The sequence below is a fragment of the Mesocricetus auratus genome, unplaced genomic scaffold (genome assembly GCF_017639785.1).
Source record: "Mesocricetus auratus isolate SY011 unplaced genomic scaffold, BCM_Maur_2.0 Super-Scaffold_100081, whole genome shotgun sequence".
NCBI lineage: Eukaryota > Metazoa > Chordata > Mammalia > Rodentia > Cricetidae > Mesocricetus > Mesocricetus auratus.
In genome coordinates, this window is record NW_024429237.1 from 171,739 (window position 1) to 191,820 (window position 20,082).

General features: G+C 48.2%; 1 protein-coding gene across 1 annotated transcript in view; it reads right to left on the reverse strand.

Annotated features, from left to right (window-relative positions):
• Positions 1-20,082, reverse strand: part of LOC121136402 (plasma membrane calcium-transporting ATPase 4-like) — a gene marked incomplete at its 5' end in the record, with an annotated part of 69,510 nt that overhangs the window by 1,790 nt on the left and 47,638 nt on the right. The window contains 12 exon segments of the mRNA XM_040736793.1: positions 1,984-2,160; positions 3,366-3,473; positions 4,630-4,841; positions 5,656-5,869; positions 6,383-6,574; positions 13,083-13,189; positions 14,855-14,942; positions 15,607-15,786; positions 16,619-16,850; positions 17,745-17,986; positions 19,088-19,330; positions 19,638-19,852. Coding sequence (XP_040592727.1) covers positions 1,984-2,160; positions 3,366-3,473; positions 4,630-4,841; positions 5,656-5,869; positions 6,383-6,574; positions 13,083-13,189; positions 14,855-14,942; positions 15,607-15,786; positions 16,619-16,850; positions 17,745-17,986; positions 19,088-19,330; positions 19,638-19,852 — 2,210 coding nt within the window.

Here is a 20,082-nt window from a genome sequence, read left to right on the forward strand (position 1 = left end):
CCCTTTAATTCTTCAAATACTTGCTTTCTACTGCTTTTACCTCCCCTAAACTAAAGGGGGGAAGGGAAAGGGAAGAACCGCCTAGAACCAGGAAAAGGGGAAATTACAGCCACGACAATAAGGGTTTTGCTAGGACCCTGAGGCTGAGCAGTTGATGGGGTGGGAGGACTCAGACATGGAAGGTGCACTCAACACCGCCTTGGCACCACCAGTCAGGTGCCAATTACAATGGTACGGATGGATCTTGCCAATGGTGCTTTTTTGTTGTTGTTTGTTTTTTGTTTTTTGAGACAGGATTTCTCTGTAGCTTTGAAGCCCATCCTGGGACTCTACAGACCAGGCTGACCTCGACTCGTCAATGGCGTCTTTAATAGGCTGCCTTTGGAGCCCAAGTTTAGGCTTTTGCTTCTCTGTCTTGGAGGTAGGATCTAGCTATATGGCCCAGGCTAGCCTGGAACTAGGAACCCTCATCTTCCTGAGTGCTGAGAATATAGACATGTACCACCAAGCTTGATCTCCAGTTGAGGTTTTAAGGTCATTCTGACCCAGCTACCTTATGTTCTAGCAGGGAAAGAAGGATGTCTAAAGCTACATGTGCAGCGAGGTCAAACAGAGGAGTGTGGGAATGGACACTGGCAGTGTGGGGGGGAAGGTCCATGAATCTCAGCTCCCCAGAGGAAGACTGACGAGGAGCTAGGAGGCTCTGGAAGGAGGGATCCTGGCTAGGGAAAAAATAAAACAATCACACAGTAGAAGAGGAGGTGGGTGATCCTAAAGGGAAGAAAAGCAAAGAGGTTGTTTGGAAAGAGCAGACCCAAAGGACAGCAGCGGGGGTTCTGGGGGAGGAGTCAAGGCGCTAAGATCTACAGTCACCCAAGGGGCTCAGTGGAAGGGGCATGAGGCTGTCTGCAGGTCACAGGTTGATTCCCTTCCTGGCAGAGAGAGGAAAGGAGCCAGAGTTCCCTACCTGTGTCTTGCCCCCTTTTCTACCTGGCATGTTGCTCAGGGAAGGACAGGGTACACAGTTTTGAGTGTGCATTCATTTATCTTCCCTGCGCACCAAAACAGGGAGAGCGCTGGTCAGACAATTTTCTAAATCAGTCAAAGGACAGTTTTTTGAAAATGAAATATGTTGGGGATCTCTAAGCCAAGGAGGAGGAGGAAACAGGCCTTGCTCTGGAGAGTCCCCTTGAGATCTTGGAACTGATGGTTTGTTCAGGAATCTTGGGACTTAAACAGGAAAGGGTTGAGGGGTGGAGCAGAGGAAAAGCACTGTCAATGCTAAGGCTAGCCCACTCACCCAGAGGTAGTCATGCAAGGAAAGTGGAGAAAAAAAGAGTTACTGTCAGGGCTACAAGCAGGGACTCACTGGTACTCCATGTCAGAAATCACAAGAAGGGAAAGGAGAAAGGACAGTCTCTTCCTCTTTAGGAAGCAAGTCTGAGCCTTTCCAAAGATAACAACTTAATCACCAGGTTTCCCAGAGAGGCCTTACATCAAACTAGGAAAATGTAGGCTGGTGAGTCTTTAACAAAGACCTCCCCAGATAACAGCTTTTATCACAACAGCTACAAGAAGGTCATACCAAGTGACTCAGGGAAGCCCACTATCATTCAATTTTATAAAAATAGGGTCTCTTTTCCTTCTTTGGGGCCAGGGAAGGACTACACAGTCCCTCTCGTGGGGTCAAGACTGGTGTTGGAACAGACCTCATGTGGGAAGACAGCTCCACTGACAGACTTGATGGGTGGGCTGTAGGGCCAACCACAGCTATGAATGAATAGTGACCCACGGTCCAGTCTGTTACCTCCCAGAGCAGTTCCACAGAGACCTCTGGCCTTGCTGACCTTGAAGCTAAGGAGCAGTGAGCCTTAGGATGGGGGTAAGGGTGCTTGCTGGCTGCTGGGAATCGCCCCTTTCCTACCCCTTCCCAGGATGGGGAGATCTCTTCTCCCAGGGTAAGGACAAGTCACTACAGAGTACCTGAGTCTGAATCCGGTGCAGGCCACGGAACCAGAGGATCTGGCCTCTGCGCAGCTCCATCTCAGCAAGATCAATCTCTTCCATTCCCTCAGCATCCTTGGTGATCTCCTCCTCATCAGCGCCATGTCCAACCTCCTTCAGGAACTTCAGAGACTCGGTAGGAATGGCAGAGATCACCTGAGAGCAGTCGCAGCAAAGAGGGTGACAGCCAAATTGGAGAAGAAGAGATGTTAGCTGGCCTGGTCCAGGCCCTTTGCGGGCTCCTCTGCCTACGCCTTTCCCACCAGGACAGCACCAACAAGCACCAAACTGCCCAGAAGATTAACCAGTTGTTCTAACTGCCAGCTCTTAGGAAGGTGCTGGTGTTCACCGACACACAGAAGGGAACTCAATTCCCATCATCTCTCAGCATGAGCCTTCCTACACTCACTCTGTCTCGGTTTGGTTCTTCCTTCCCAGTGGGATCCTTGTCTTTTGAGACAACACAAACCACCGAGCTGGCACAGAGGGAGGACGTAGGGCTGGGGCAAACCACGCTGGGAGAAGGAGAAGGGCACTTGTACTTAGGGAGTTGAGGGCTGGGAAAGGAATAGGAAGACAATTAGCTAAGAGTTTCTTCTTCCTTAATCCCATCTTTAGCTTGTGAAGGGGCACTAAAGCGTTCTCAGCTGAGACTTGAGAGCTGCAAAGAATGGCCCAGGCCAGAATGGCATTAAGGGAAGGATGAGACTCTTAGCTAAGCTGGCATTCTTGTAATCAATACTGACACCCACTAAGTACTTATAATAGGTACTGTCGTATTTTTTGTTTAGTGACAATTAGTGATGACTCTATTATCCTATGTTGAGGCCCCTGATAAATGGAGTGGTTAGGTAACTTGCCCATGGCTACTCAGCTTGTGAAAAGGAGAAGCGTGGTTCAGGCCCTTCCAGTAAATTCCAGAGGCTGTGCTGATCTACGTGTCACTCCCCCTCTGTTGCGCATGTGCAGTACTGATTTATCTTAGGTAGGAGTTGGGCATTCAACCAGAGAAAGCCATGGTGACACACCACACTGAAGAGGCAGGGAACCCTGAACTGCAGCATCGCAATAGCCCTGGTTAGACCGCTGCTACAGCAGAGTGACATCGACTCTGAACTCTTCAACCACTAATGCAAAATTTCTATTTCTGTTTCAAAAAAAAGCTAAGTTGAACATAACCCCCTGAAGTGAAGGCAGTGCCCCCCGCACCCCAAGACGGAAGGAGCCTGAAGCCCTGATGGAGGGAAGGGGACGGGAGGTAAGACGGAACGAGACACTGGTATCTGTAGCCACTTGTCCCTGTCATTGTGAGAGGAACGGTCTACAGCCTTGAGGATCTGCAGAGGGCACCCCACGCTCACCTGGCCCCACAAAAGCTCTCCAATGCCTATGAAGAGACACCACAACCACTGCTCCAGGGTGAGGCTTGTACAGCTGAAGGGCTTACCCCCGAACTCCACGATGACAATCTGAAACAGAGCAAAGGGCAGCCCGCCATGATGGAAGCATCTCGAGAGTCGGCCTTCCACCCACCAGGACTGACAGGGTGGTCAATGCCACAGCGCCCCCTGCAGGGCCAGAGTGGGGCAAGTACTGATTCTCTTGTGGAACAGAAAAGAAAGACTCTAGAAGTGAAGAAAGGTGACAGACACAATCTTTATAGAGCACTTCAATGGGAATCATGCAGTCACTGTGACTATTGGGACTGTATTAATATGCAGCAGAGGAAGTTGGAGGCTTCCTGTGACTGAGGCCAAAAGGTGCCAGAGGGAAGGGACAGCAGAAGAGGAACAGAGCTAGGAATGGGGGTGGCGGATGGGGCTGGAGGGAGGGGCTCTGCTGAGAGGAAGCCAGCTTGTTTCTCAGATTTATTTTTAAAATCGTGTGTGCATGTGTGTGTCTGTGTGTATATCTGCACACGTGTCTGTATGGGGGTCTCTACTCTCAGCCATGAGCCACAGAAGCCAGAAGAGCTGAGTTATGGGTGATGATGAGTCACATGATGTGGAGCTGGAATTCAAACATTGGTCTCTCTTACTGCTGAGCCACGTCTCCAGCTCCAGAAGATGGTCTTTTGTGCTGTGGCCTGCTTATAATCCTTTGTAGTCACATGCCTTGGTGACCCTCTGACTACAGCCAGGAGGGAGGAAGTCATCTTTCCACTCCCAGGCAACCGTGCTCTTGGCCCTAGCTCCTAGCAACAGGAGCTCAGCGCGTGCACCAATCCATCACTCTTCTCTGTGAGCTGTGCAACAGTCTCAAGCATAAGCCCCTTCAGAACTGAAGGGCAGGGATGGGGAAGGGCTTGGGGGTGAGGAGCCTGCACTACCCGTACACACACATTCCATGTGTGCTGGCATGGGAAGGAGACAGAAACGAGTGGCCCTTTTCTTAGTCACTGTGTGAAAGTAGTCTACAAGCGAAATTTGCAGGTAACATGCTACCTTGCCCTGGAGCACCTGACTGAGCCAGTTCTAGAACAAGGTGCACATGGAAGCAAACCAGGAAACCCAAAGTGTTTACTCACAGCCTTGGTCCCCAGAACTCCCTCTCTCCTCATCCTGGCTCCCAGCTTCTGCCCTCCATCCCCCAGCCCTCCGATCCCAACTCCAGATAGAATCTCACCTGGCAGAAGAACGTGCCTAAAACCACAGAGCAGAAAATGGCGTTGCGGTAGATGCCTGCAAAGACGTTCTTCTCGCCATGGATCTTCCGGCAGTTGATTTCGTTGAAGAGCTGCATCAGCACGAAGGTGTTGAAAACAATGGTATAGTGCTGGCTGGGCGGTGCATGGAGAGGCGCCTTCCTTCCGCTATCAATGTCAAACAGCTGCTCACCTGGTGGGGGCGGGGCCAGGATTAGAGGATGCCTGTGGCCTCAGTGAGGGTTCAGGCTGAGAGGAAACAGTTTGGGACAGCTATGCTGGTGGCTTGTGAACATTACAAAGTTCATTCTAATTGGTCAGCTTCTGAGTTACACTAGCTATTGATCATTTTAATTTAATTTTGGTTTTTTGAGACAGGGTTTCTCTGCGTAGCTTCAGAACCTGTCCTGGAACTCACTCTGTAAACCAGGCTGACCTCGAACTCACAGAGATCCGCCTGCCAGGATTAAAGGCATGTGCCACCACCAGCCAAACATTTTATTTTTAAAAATAAAACATTCAAAAATTACTTCAGGCGTATGTATTTTACTTTATGTGTATGAGTGTTTTGTCTGTCTGTATGTCTGTATGCCATGTGTGTCTGGTGTTGCTGAGGGTCAGAAGTTGGCATCAGATCCCTTGGAACTGAATTTACAGACAGTTGTAAACCACCAACTCAGGCCGGTCCCGAGTCCTCTGCAAAAGCAACAACTGCTTTTAATTGCAGAACTCTTTCTCCAGGCCCCATTAATGAAATATCTTAAATGTTGCTTCTGGTCTCAACATATCTGGTCTTGTCTGTCAGTTGGCCCCACTGGTATTTAAATCCCTGTGGCTGCGCACTGTGGCCGTGTGCTGGGAATACACAGGCAGCACGTGTGGGGGAAGCTGCTATTACGTCAGTCGGTCCTTCACCGTCTCCCATACTGCATTCTTCTCTCAGCCATCCTCTGTCCCTAACAGATCTGGCACCCAACAGCCGCCCCTCTCCCCAAATTGTGGCTCACCAGCAAAGACAAGGACAAAGACGACTGTGAGCTGATACACCGCATGGCCCAAGATGTTCTTCATCATGGTATGTGAGATCAGGGGCTTGTTTCGCCCGTAGGGGTGACGCCTCAGCAGAGAATCGGTAGGGGGCTCTGTAGCCAGGGCCAGGGAAGCAAAAGTGTCCATGATCAGGTTAACCCCCAACATCTGCACTGCTTTCAATGGAGAATCCTGTAGAAAAAGAACCAGGCCTTACAAGTTGCTCCAGAAAGCAAGCCTGCCTTACTCTCCAGTGCCACCACTCCCTTGAGGTGGCTCAGCTCCTGCTACCCACCAGACCTTGAATTTGGTTACCTAGGTACACAGGGACTTTGACATATTTATATAACTCCAGGCTCATCTCTATAAGGAGAAAGTAACCTCTGCCTAGCAAGCTTGCTTCATAAAGACAAAGATAACCCACGTAAGTACACTTCACTTCCTCAAGGCCCCTATGGTTAGCTAGTGGCAAGCTCCATTCTCTGACCTTCAGACAGGCTTTACTTGTACACGCAAGACATCACCACATAAAAATGTTAAATTAATAAACCACTACAGTGGAGTCTGTAAACCTGGTATAGCTAACTGTCCAAGTAGGGTTGGGAATGGGATACACCTGTCCTTAACTCCTGAGGAGGTATACTATACCCCCTGCTCCCACTCCTCAGTCCTTAAGTCATCCTGGCCATGCAAGCTCGGCCCAACCTGAGTGATGCAGGCTCCAGTGAAAGCCACTATGACAGCTACCACATTGACGGTGAGCTGGAACTGCAGGAACTTGGAAATGCTGTCGTACACGTTCCGTCCCCACATCACTGCCTTCACAATGCTGGTGAAGTTGTCATCGGTCAGGATGATGTCTGATGCCTCCTTTGCCACGTCTGTGCCTGCAATACCCTGAGGAGGGAGAGGAAGGCAGACAGTGAGCCGCTAATAGAGTCTAATAACTCTGACCTCCAAGAAGCCGCAGAACCAGGCATAGGCACTATAGAGGGCACTATAGCCACAGCAGAAAACAAAGGGGCTCCACTGCCCTGCTGCTCTAAGGAAAGAGAATCCCTCAAGCGATCAAGAGAAGGACTGCCATCTCCTAGTCCTTCTCAGAGCCTCTCGCCAGCACCCATGAGAGGTGTGTGCACACGGAGCTGAGCATGCTTCACCACCTGTGCTCTTTGTTCTGAGGAGACCCTGGTTTGAAAAGGCCACACAATTCACAGAGAAGTGATGGGTTGATGCCTGCGTGTTGGAAGTGGTAAGCCTGGCTGGGCTCCCACTGTGGCCACTGGGTCCATGGCTGCTTGGTGGAGAAGAGAGACTATTACACACCTGGAGTCTGACGTAATTGAGTGACTGCTGCCCCAGATGAGGAATTAGGCATCTTTTAACAGTCCTCTCTCTCATCCTACTACTCCCTCAGTCTTAGCATTGAAAGTGAAGGGGCAAGTACTATGTGTCCTATCTCCAAATTCCTACATTTCTTTCAACACAAGCAGGACTGAAGTCCATGTCTCCCCCAGCACCTAGTTGAAACTGTGCAGTTTGTTCTAGGAAAAGCGGTCTCATAGCATACAATGTTCTGTCCTTGTTCAAAACCTTGTCTCTAAGGACCTATGAAGGGCTTCTGAATAGATATGTCAATGGCTGGAAACTTTCTAGGCGGACAGTCCATGTCTTCACAGTGACCCTGGATTCACATTCCAACTTGCTCTTGGGCAAGCTTTCAGATCAAGCCTTACTGGCTTATGAAAAGTCCCCTGAATCACTCATTCCCTTTTAGAGTCTGGGCTTTTATTTCCATCGTTTCTCTAAGCCTGAAACATCCTCCTTCACTGTACATTTGAATCCTATTGATCTTTATTATCCAATTCAGTTAAATCCTAACATCCCAGCATATACATTACTGCTGTGCCTAGTTTTCCTCCTCATCCTCCTCTTCTTTGAGACAGGGTCTCATGCAACCCAGGCCAGTCCTCACCGCTGGTTGAAAACATAAGACGGTGTATGAGTAACCTGAGGTGCATCCAGTATGGATTGAATCTGCCCTCCTGACCACTGTCCTGTGTCTCTGACTCTTAACTCTCTTAGCTAGCCTCTCTCACCCACTCCCCCATTCAGGAACGGACCAGGGCTGCTCGGCTGGTTCCGACCGCAGCCCCAAAAAACACAGCTCACGACAGTTTTTCTATCAAAAAGTTCTACAGTGCAGGGCATGGTAGTATGCTTATAATCCTAAAGCAGGAAGATGCACAGTTTGAGATTAGCTAGGCGATCCTGCCCCTTTCCGTCAATCCTCAACACAGCTACATGCTACCATCTGGTGCACTGTGTAAAGAAACAAGGAGAGTAGTACGTTTGCATCCACTCACTACTGTGAAATAATCTTCAGGCTTCGCTGCTAACTGAGGAGAAGAAAGGTGGGAAAGAACATACGGATGCTACCACTTATCTAGGGGGATGGAAACCAGAAGAGGGCACCAAATCCCCTGGAACTGGAGTTACAGATGGCTGTGAGCTGTCATGTAGATGCTGGAGCCCAAATCAGGTTCCAGACAGGCAGCCAGTGCTCTTAACTGCTAAGCCGTCTCTCTAGCACCTATTCAATTTTCGTTGTTGTTGCTGTTGTTTGTTTTGGTTGTTTGGTTTTCCAAGACAGCATTTCACTATGTAGCCCTGGCTGTTCTAGAACTCACTATGTAGACCAGGCTGGCCTTGAACTTGCAGAGCTCTGTCTGCCCCTGCTTCCCAAGTGCTGGGATTAAAGGTGTGTGCCATCACTGCCTGGCTTATTTGATTGTATTTAAAAGAAGCAAAAGAAAATCAATACAAAACTTAAGAACAAATGTTTTCTGAGGACGAACACACAGGGCCATGAGCCCAGTGTCTAGGCTGAACCTAGTTTTGTGTACTTCTTTTACAACAAACTATTATGTGCAATTAGAAGGCAGAATTCAATCAGAAGTCATTCTCTAAAGTGGACAGCACTTGACATAATGAAGTGCTGCAGCCAGCCATTTGCATAGCTCCAGAAACAAAAGTGGCTCCAATGAGTTTCCAGTAACTTGCTTTACGTTTTTAGGATTCACTTATTTGTGTATTTATGTATATGAGTGCTGTCTTCATGCATGCCAAAGAGGGAATCAAATCCCCTTACTGATGGTTGTGAGTTGTCATGTGATTGTTGGGAACTGAACTCAAGGATGTCTGGAAGAGCAGCCAGTGCGCTTAACCACTGAGTCAACACTCCACCCCTTTTGGAGTGATTTTTGAGACAGGGTTTCTCTGTGTAGCCCTGGATGTCCTGGAACTTACTCTGTAGCTCGGGCTGGCCTTGAACTCACAGATTGTATATGTATATGTATATGTATATGTATATGTATAAATATATGTATATGTATAGAGGCTGGAAAGATTGGTCAGAGATTAATAACACAGGCTGCTCTTCCAAAGGACCAAAGTTCTATTCCCAGCACCCACACAGTGACTCACAACTGTCTGTCACTCTACTTCCAGGGGATCTGATGCTCTCTCCAGTCTGTAGAGGCACCACACATATGCTCAGTGCACAGACATACATGCAGGTGAGACACTCATGCATATAAAATGAAATCATTTAATTTTTAACTAAAATATAGGGGCCAAAGCAGGCAATGGCAGGGCACACCTTTAATCCCAGCATTCGGGAGGCAGAGGCAGGTAAATCTCTGTGAGTTCAAGGCCAGCCTGGTCTACAGAGTGAGTTCCAGGACAGCCAGGGCTACAAGAGAAACCCTGTCCCCAAAAACAAAACAAAAAATAATGAAAGAATATTTTAGGGGCTGGAGAGATAGCTCAGCCATTAAAGGCTAGGCTCACAACCAAAAATATAAGAATATTTTAGTAATTATTTTTATTGTTATTTTATAACCAGCACATATGCTTTTAGGGAAAGTCAATAATTATGTCAATAGCATTAAAAAGTTTTTATCTTAAGAGCTACAAATATAAAATTAGGGAAGCTAGGAACAAATAGAGAATAAGAAATAAACAGGAGGTTAGCACTTTAAATTTGAGTGAGCAACATGAACACCAACTTAGGAAGTATTTAATCTTAGAAGCAGGTATAGAAACAAATCTAGGCTGTGAAGGCTCACATGTTAGCTTGGCTACAGAAACAGTGTGTGCTCAGAGGGAAGATGCACCTGAAGAACCACTTGTGCTCCCTAATATGGCCTGTCAATAAAATGCAGCAGAGCACACTGAAGGCATGCAGGATGCCAGAGCCGAGATAAGAATAGGTTCAGAAGGCCAGAGGTGGCGCACGCCTGTAATGCCAGTGCTCGGGAGGCAGAGGCAGGTGGATCTCTGTGAGTGAGACCAGCCTGGTCTATGGAGTGAGTTCCAGACAGGCTCCAAAGCTACAGAGAAACCCTGTCTTGAAAAACAAAATGTAACACACACACACACACACACACACACACACACACACACACACACACACACAAAGAAACAAAACTAATAAATGAGAACTCCCAATCCCTCTGCAGTGTCTTATTGGGCAAGAAACCAAGAAAGCAATACAAGGCACCTGGGGTTGGCTACATTGAAAGGACCCAGAGACACTGAAGAGACTTCTCCAGGCTAATGATGAATCCATCTGAGCTTCAAGACAAAAGCAAGAGCAATGCATGGAAACACATCGTTCATTCGTATGTATGTATGTATGTATGTATTTATGCATGTATGTATGCATGCATGCATGCATGTGTATCAAATTCCCTTGTTTGGGCTGAGGTGTACCTCAGTGGTAGAGCATTTGTCTGATATGCTTGAGGCCATAGGTTTAATCCAAGGATGGGGGAGGGAGGAAAATCATGTGTTTGTAACACTACTTAAAAAAATAAAACAAGTCACTGGGCAGGAAAGAAAAACACTCAAGCATTTAATCTGCTTTTCATGTGGGGACTGCGTCACTGAGTATAAACAGAGGTGAGGGGAATCTCAGTTTGTGTAACAATCCAAGTTAGTAATAAAAAATCAGCATACTGTCATTTCACAATCCCCAAGGAGACATAGGATCTGGTTGCTTCTGGAACTAATGTACAGAAAATACAAGGGACAAAGCAGGCATAGTGGTATATACTTGTGACTCCAACCCTCAGGAGGCTGAGGCAGGAGGACTGCTTTAAACATGAGGATAGCCTGGGCTACAGACTGAGGGGAAGGCCAGGGCATATCTCAAAACCCAAATGAGGCAGAAAAACAAACAGAAAGCCAAACACTAAACCAGATGTGGTGGGGCAGGACACCTTACCCCAGAACTGAGACAGAGGCAGTTCTATGTAGCCAGTCCCAGGTCAATCAGGGTACATAGTAGGACCCCATGTCACAAGAAGCACTTGTCATGCATGCAGATCTGATGACTTGAGTTTGATCCTAAGATCCCTAGGATCCCATAGTGGAAAAAAAACACTTTCAAAAATTGTTCTCTGACCTCCACCACACTCATACGTTAGTGGGTTCACAGACACAGACACAGCACACACACACACACACACACACACACACACACTAAAACCACAAAACCCACTCAAGTCAGAAGCAAGGGAGCAAACACTATCACTGCTGCAGGAAACTACAGAAATACAGTGAGCACATTCGCTACTGGAACCGCCTGTGCAGACAATAAACCACATTCCTTCAACATAAAACAGCTAGAGCAAAGGTCGGAAAGGATGGGCAGAGCCTCAGCACGGGGGCTGGCTCCTGGGAACTTGACTCTCAGAACTCTCTGGTCAGCACTTAACTGAGACAAGGCAGCTCACTCACACACAGTGGGTGTGTCCAACCTTTTGACATGTGACAACACTGTCATCTATGAAGTTCACATGTAAAAAGGGTGCGATGGAGTTACAACAACAAACGACGACCATCACCGCCCCCACCCAGCGCCCCAAACATGGATGTGGGCATGTTTTACAGTTTTCTGCTGGGCCTCATTCATTGCTATCCTTGGCTGCATGTAGCCACTGACTGCAGGTTGGACATACCTGGCAGACAGCTGAAATAATCTGGCTTCCACTTCCCTTTAGGAGTCTGGGATTTTGATATGTGTTAGGAATGAAAGCTGTGGGAGCTGAGTGTGATGGGTTTCCCTGTCGGAGGCATCATACACGCTGCCGAAGTGTTGCAAAAATGGAAGAAAGGACTCCCCTTTTGGCAGGGAGGGCACGAGAAGGCTGCATGTGGATTCCTCTGCATTCTGCCAGCATCTTTCTCTTGTGATCTAACTGTATCCTCAGCATCCGTCTGTAGCAAATACTAGCCATGTGCACACAGAGTACATGGGTCAGGTTCCATAAGTCCTAATAAATTTGCGAGTGCAAGGGCAGTCATTGGGACACAGGCTATAAAATTAGTGGTTCTCAAACATTAGGGCATATTAGAAGACCTGACTCCAGACCGTGTGGTTCAGTAGACTCCAGTGGTTTCTGAGAGTTTGCATTTCCATAGGTTTCCAGGTAACTGCTGGTGCATTGGAAATGGATACATTTTTTTGTTTTAATTCATTTTATGTGTTTGGGTGTTTTGCCTGCCAGAGAGGGAGTCAGATCCCCTGGGACTGGAGTTACAGATGTTGTGAACTGCTTTGTGCGTACTGGGAATTGAACCTTCATCCTGTTAGAGCAGACAGTGCTCTTGGCCACTGAACTGTCTCTCTGGGCCCACATAGGACCCACTTTAAGAGCCACTGCTGTGGATTCAGAGCATCCATGGAAGCTCAACCCCCCTAAATGTTGAGATTGTAGAGATGCATCTCCAAACCTGGCTAATACGACACTGGCGCGTGTGCATGCGCTCACGTACATGTACACACACACACACACACACACACACACACACACACGTGCATCTTCCTGTTTGGATGGGGGTCTGAGAGCAATAAACTCCCTTGATGTGAGGATACACTTGGTACTCTGGGGACTTCCAAGCCTCCCTGCACATCTCAATTAACAGCTGTGCTTGCAGCGACCATCAAAACTCCATCACCACCACCAAAACCTCTAACCAAACCCAACCCCCACACACCTGAGCACCCACCCAACCTTACTGAAGCAAGATGCCCCTCTGGGATGTGTGACTTGTCAAGGAACTTGCCACAGGTTCTGATACTCATGGCCTCACATGTAAGAGCATGGTAACGGCCACGCCCTATGTGGAAGCCGAGTTTCCTGTGATTCACACAGGCAAACAGCATGACCACAGCTCTTGTTTTCCTGGACGAGGTGCTTTGTGATTTCCCCGACAGACACCACTGTTTTCACACACAGTAATGACCAGGCCGGTGGGATGAGAAGGCACAGGGACAGAAGCCTGTGCTGGCCCCTGACAGACAAGGTGACCCACGGGGAGACCCTGGGGAGCTTACCATGGCAAAACCAACATCTGCTTTCTTTAGAGCAGGTCCATCATTTGTCCCATCGCCGGTGACAGCCACCACCTGCCACTGTTCGCCAACAGTGCTGTCAATGATACCTGGGGAAAAGACACACAACAGTGAACTCACAGGCACCATCTGAGGATGTGGTGGTTTAAAGAAAATGGCCCCAAAAGTAGAGGCACCATGAGGAGGTGTGGCCTTGTTGGAGGAAGTGTGTCATTGTGGGGGAGGGCTTTGAGGTCTCCTGTGCTCAAGCTGCCCCCAGCATCAGAGACCACTTCCAGTTCCCTGCAAGATGTAGGACTCTCAGCTGCCTCTCCAGCACCACTCTGCCTGCCTGCCACCATGTCCCACTATAGAGATAATGGACTGAACCTCTGAACTGTAAGCCACCATAATTAAATGTTTTCCTTTGTAAGAGTTGACGTGGTCACGGTGTCTCTTCACAGCACTAAAAACCCTAAGACAGAGATCATGTGGCAAGTACCGTTTCCTATGAAAGGGACACTTTAGTCTCCCCCATCTCCTCCATTCTGTCTCTGTTCGTTCTCCTTCCTTTGTCCTCTCTACTGTGGGATCTACAGCAACCACCCAAGGGCAATGATTCACCAAGGTCACTCTGGCCTTACACAGCCGCTAGGTAGCTGGGAAAGCATGCAGTGGCTTTGAAGGCAGACATCTGGGTTCAAGTGTACCACTGCAGCCTAGCTAGGGACTAACACCCCCACCCCAGCTCTAGACAGCTGTGATAGCCTACCCCTTAACCCCGGTACTTGGGAAGCAAAGGCAGAAGGATTAGGAGTTCAGGGTCATCTTCAGCTATAGAGGGAATTTGAGGCCAATCTGGGTTACATGAAAACCTGTCTCAACAACTACCCCCACCCCTCCCCAAATGGTGGCTGTTGGGGAAATCACAAAGTACCTCACCCAGAGAAGAAAAGAGCTCTGTGGTCATGTTGTTTGCCTGTGTGAATCACAGGAAACAGAGTGTGCTCAGTGCTCTGCTCTTCATATGTGAGGCCATGAGTATCAGAACCTCTTGGCAAGTTCCTTTAAAAGTCACATATTCAAAAAAAAAGTCAACTATTCTAAAACCAGTCATGGTGACACATGCCTTTAGTCCCAGCACTTGGGACTGAATTCAAGGCCAGCCTGGTCTACGAAGTGAGTTCCAGTGGCTACACAGAGAAACTCTCTAAAAAAAAACAAACAAAATAATAAATAAATGAGGCATTTTGGTTCAGACAACAACAAAGAATCCCCCCAAACTCCACTAAAACCCCAAAACAAAAATCTCAACTCTATTATATCACACACTTGCCAGGGGTCAGATGTTTGCTAAATTCAGTGTCTTCCCCATTAGCCTAGGACCTCTCCGAGGACTTCCTTGCTGGGGACAGGAGAGTAGTTTGGCTAATGTCTTTTTGTTTGAGACAAGGTCCTACACAGTTCAGGCTGACTTCAAACTCACTATGCAGCCAAAAATGACCTTGAACTTTGGATCCTCCTGTCTTTACCTCCTAAATTCTAGGATTACAAGTGTATATCTCCAGGCCTAACTTTGCAATGGGTATGCCTTTTCTGTTCTTTTGTTAGGGGGATAGGAGCAGTGTTGGGAATTGAACTCAGGGCCTTGTGCACACTAAGCAAGCTTTCTGCTATTGGCCATATACTCAGCGTGGCCAAGGATGCCTCCTTATCTGTCTTTACCCTAGCCTGCCCTCAACCATGGCAGGTGCATACTCACAGGCTGGCCTCACCTTTCACCAGTGTGTGCTTGTCCGTGGGAGAAGATCGTGCCAGCACCCGAAGCTTGGGCCAGACCTTGTCCAGCTTTTCTTGTTCAACCTGCCAATACCAGAGGCACCCAAATCAGTCAAACTCAGGGCCACTGTTTGGTGAAATCTTACTCGTTTCCAAGAGTGCTAGAACTTCACAGCCCCAGAGGAACCCTTAGTCCCTGGCCTCTGGGGAGATGGAATAGACAATATGGCTTCACTGATGGTGACCATGCAGACCCTTTTTTCTTTTCCATCACAACTTTCTATCTGGGAGCCAGTCCTTATTTCTTAACCCAAAATAGGAGGAGGTCAGGGTTAACAGCTGGCTCAGGGGCTTCCAAGGAGCTTCTGGGGTCTTAGGTCTGATTTCCACGTAGACTTGGAAGCTTTAGTCCATCCCATATCATACTGCGACCAGCCTGTGACACCCACAGCCACAGGGCAGTGATTGTGGAAGGGTGGGATGGGGGAGGGGAGCAGCACAAAAACCATTGCATGCGTTTAAAAGCACAAGGACAGTGAAGTTAGTGACTCTGAACCCACAGGCAGCTGAATGAAGATGAGACAGGTCCTCATTCACCACGAGAGCAGCTGTGGTGGGAAGCGCTGTCTCACCGCGAACAGACTCCAGTTTAGAAGCCCCCACTCGCTCCCACGAGCCCTACTACTGCACACGAGAACCAGCCATTCCCTGGTAAGTGGTCCCCTGGCTGCTTCCTCTGTGGACATACCGCGCCCTTCTCGTTGCGGATAAGCCTGTTGAATTCTTTTCCTTCTAAGCACAATAAATTATCTCCAGGGGTCAGAATGCCACATTTGGTGGCAATGGCCCGTGCTGTGTTGACATTATCACCTGTCACCATTCTGACAGTAATGCCAGCCCGTTTGCATTTCCTAATTGCATCGGGTACCTGAGTAGAGTGAAGGAAGAAGACAAGTAGTCATGAGATTGATGATACACAGCAGACTGCCCTGCTGCAGCTCCCTCACTTAAAAATAGGACTGACGCGATGTCTGGTCATGTTTATACAGCACCCAGTGCCCTCTTGCTTCTGTCTAACCCACGATGGGGATGAATCTTCACTCATGATCTCACAGGCTGAAGGGGAATTTGCTTGGGGAGCCAGATGTGAATGCTTGTGTCTCCCTTTCCTTCAGGTTCCCTGCGGAAGCTGAGGCTGCATCCGGTGATGTGGCCACCCGGTCCAGGGTCCAACCCACGAGCTCGCTTGTGGCGGGATACTCTCCCCATCTTGGCCTTGACAAGCACTGGTCTGTGTATCTGAGTCTTTCCGTTTTTTGAATCTCCTCGTGCCTCGAACAGCGTTTGGCACACTGAGATTGCTGAAGAGTACGTCATTGAAAGAAGGTGGCTAAAGAGTTAAGTTGCCTTCTGGTTAATTCTGCTCCTGACCATTCCCAAGCACCAAGTAACAAATCCATGAAATCATCACTGCCTGTCCCTCATATAGCATGAACCCTAGGGATGCTGCCTTCTCCCTACCTAGCTCTCCACAGCTGAGGTGGGAAGCAGGTTTTGGAGACTCGTTTGTCTTTGTAAGTGACACACAGTTAGGCAACATGTTAGGGTCACAGCCAGGCCAGAAACTTGCACTGGCTCTCTGTGACTCCCAGGTGGCTCCGTAGGTTACACTGGATATGTACCCTACCCAGTGGCCAATGGGAGACCAGTGCCCTGCGTCCTTGCCCCTTCTCTTCAGTTTCGAAGCTGACAAGCCTCACCTCTGGGCGCACAGGGTCCTCAATGCCCACCACCATAATGCAGGTCAGCTCAGTGAGGATTTCATTCTCATTGTCCCACATGGGCTCTGTGTCATCAAAATCCCGGTAAGCTATGCAGATAGTCCGGAGTCCTTCACTGGCCATGGGCTCAATGACGTTACGCACCATGTCATCTCGGTCCTCACTTTTGAATGGTATGGTTTCTCCTTCCTTGTCCAGGATTCGATTACACCTGGTAAGATGCATAGTCAGAAATCACTGTGCCATCCCACATGACACGTTCCAATAATCACAGGCATTATGGAGATCCTGTATTATTACTACAGACACTAGTCCATGCTTAATACGTCTTTTATGTGTCGCCTAGCTGAGTCTCTCTTTCCCTCTCCCCCACCTTCTACCTCCTACACGAGTAAGAGTCTCATGTAGCTCAGGCTATATGTAGCCTCAAACTTGCTTTATAGGTTGACCTTGAACTTCTGGACAAATCTCTCATCCTGGTTTTACTGGAACTTGCTATGCAGAACAGGCTGGCCTCAAACTCCTGTCTCTGCCTCCTGAGTGTTGGGATTAAAGGAAGGTAAAACTATGCCCAGCTTCTTTTGGTTGCTGTTATTGTTTTGTTTTTTTGAGACAAAGTACACCAGAATGATCCTGAACTTATAACCCTCCTGTCTTAGCCTCCCAAGTGCCCTGCTGGCAATGTACTTGTTGGGTTGACTGTAACAACCTGTAGGTAGCTTAGCTACTTTTGAAGGTATTGAGAATGAGGAAGAGAGGGATCAGAGGAGCAGCATGGTTAGCTCTTGGTATGTGCAAGGCATCTTATGCTCACCGACTCCCTCTAGCACAGTCAGATGGGGAGCTTTCTGGGAAGTCTGGGCTGCTCCAGACTGAATCCTGGCTCTGGCAGTTAGTTACTCTCTCTATAAGCAAATTACACAAATTCACTGCGCAGATTTTCTCATCTGCAAAATGGGTCAAAAGAGTACCTACCTTGCTGAGTTTCAAGAATTAAATAAAAGGAACCAGCAAGGTTCTTAAAAGCAATGCCTGTCCTCGGCATGGGCCCTCAGACTTTCCTGAGGGGGACCTCAAAGGGGGAAATGGGAGGAAGGGAGCTCACTTGCGCAGCATTATCTCAGAGGCGCCTTTGCTGAACATGCGGAAGCCCCCTTCCGGCTTCCTGATGACGGTGCTCATGGACTTGCGCACTGAGTTGAAGGTGTACACTTTGAAGAGTGTCTCCTCGGGTATTTCGTTGCGAACTGCTTGGTAATCCTGCTTCAGATCTGTGACAAAGCCCAGCAGGGCACACTCTGTCTTGTTGCCTACCTGCCGGGGTAGGCCTCCCTCTTTTTCTGGAGGCTGAGAGAGAAAAGGAAAACAGAAACAAAAGCAGACATGGAACTAATGAGTGAGATATCTGAACTAGAGAGAGGAGTTGGGCAGGCAAATCTGGAGGCATCTCAATGCCCACGGGGCCACAGCAATGCTTTTGTGACCTTGACTGATGGCCTTATGGGCCTCGGGATCTTACATTACATTTATGGTAATGAGTTGTCTCATCCTCTGTGAGTTTTTCTTTTAAAGATTTATTTGTTTGTTTGTTTGTTTATTATGAATACCGTGTTCTGCCTGCAGGCCAGAAGGTGCCAGATCTCATTAGGGATAGTTGTGAGCCACCATGTGGTTGCTGGGAACCAAACTCAGGATTTCTGGGAGAGCAGCCAGTGCTCTTAACCACTGAGCCATCTCTCCAGCCCTCCTTCCCCTTTTTGTGCAACAGTTCTGACTGTCCTGGAAGTCACTTTGTAGACCAGGCTGGCCTCAAACTCAGAGATCTGCCTGCCTCTGCCTCCTGAGTGCTAGGATTAAAGATGTGTGCCATCACCACCCAGCCCTCTGGAAGTCTTAATCAAATGCTCTCTGTTTCTGGAAAGTGAGTAATAAATTCTGGATATGTGTAAGTCTGCTGTAGGCATGAGGTTTCTTCTCAGAGTCACCCTGAGCACAGAATGTGGAATGGCAATTTAGATGGGGTGATAATGGAGGATGTGGTGGTTTGAGTGAAATTGGCCCCCAGAAGCTCATAGATTTGGATATTGGGTCCCAGTTGGCAGAACTACTTGGGAAGGATTACGAGGAGGCGGTGTGTCATTAGGGGGTTTCAAAACCTGATGTCATCCCCAGTGTGCTCCCTGCCTCCTGCTTGTGGACGGAGATGTGGGCTCTCAGCTACTGTTCCCACACTATGCCTGCCTGCCTGCCCCCATGTTTCCTGCCATGACAGTCATGGGCTCTAACCCTTTGAAACTATAAGCTCCTAATAAATTCTTCTATAAGTCGCCTTGGTCATGGAGTCTAGCACAGACATAGAAAAGTAACCAGGACAGAGAGTTCTCTCTGGCAAAATGAATATTTCTCCCAGTCACCTATTCCAGGTCCCCAGGCAATGGGAAAGCTTACCAGAATCTTAGAAGTATAAGCACTGTTAATAGAAATGCCATTGACTATGAGGTCCAGAACCTTGGGCGGGAAGACATCAGGGCTTGGGATCTGGCGGTAATGAGTGTTCCCAACATAAGCTTGTACCACTGTCATGCGGTTCATAGTCAGTGTTCCTGTCTTATCAGAGCAAATGGCTGTGGCGTTGCCCATTGTCTCACAAGCATCCAAGTGCCGTACCAAGTTGTTGTCCTTCATCATTTTCTACAAAAAGAAAGGAAAGGAGTTGAAAGAGAACCAACAGAACTTCCCAAAACATAGACCAGAGGCTAAGTCCTAGCCAACATTTCTCACTTTGTTTTCTAGTCTGCACAAAAATACAGGGTACTGTTTTTGTGGGCTTTAAGATTCTACTGATCTGTTTAAACAACTAACTGAGTGGTCATTTCCTAGAGCCAGGCACCAGTGCTCTTGGGGGACCACCCTAGGGGTATAAAGGACAGAAGAGCTTGTGGAACCCTCCCTTTGCATCTCTGTCCTTAAGTAACACACAGTATTTTTCCTATCTTACCTTCACAGAGTAGGCCAGTGAGATGGTGACAGCCAGTGGCAGCCCCTCTGGCACAGCCACTACCAATACAGTGACGCCGATGATGAAGAACTTGACAAAATACTGGATGTAGACGGGAGTGCACTCAGGTAGCCATGCTCTGCGCTGTACCACGAAATTGTCAACCACAAAGTAGAGAATCAAGATGACCACTGTGAGGGCAGACATGATCAGACCTGTCCAGGGCAGCAAGGCACACGCACAGGGGTTAGCTTGCTATACCCTTTCTGTAGTTTTTTTAATTTTCTTTTTATTTCTGTTTTTATGCCTTTCACATCATGCCTCCTGATCCCACCCATCCCCTACCCCTTCTCCAAATAAAATTTAAGAAAAAAAAGGGAGAAAGGGAAAAAATCTCATCATGGAAGTTGCAGTGCGACATAGCGAGTCACACTGTAAACCCCTT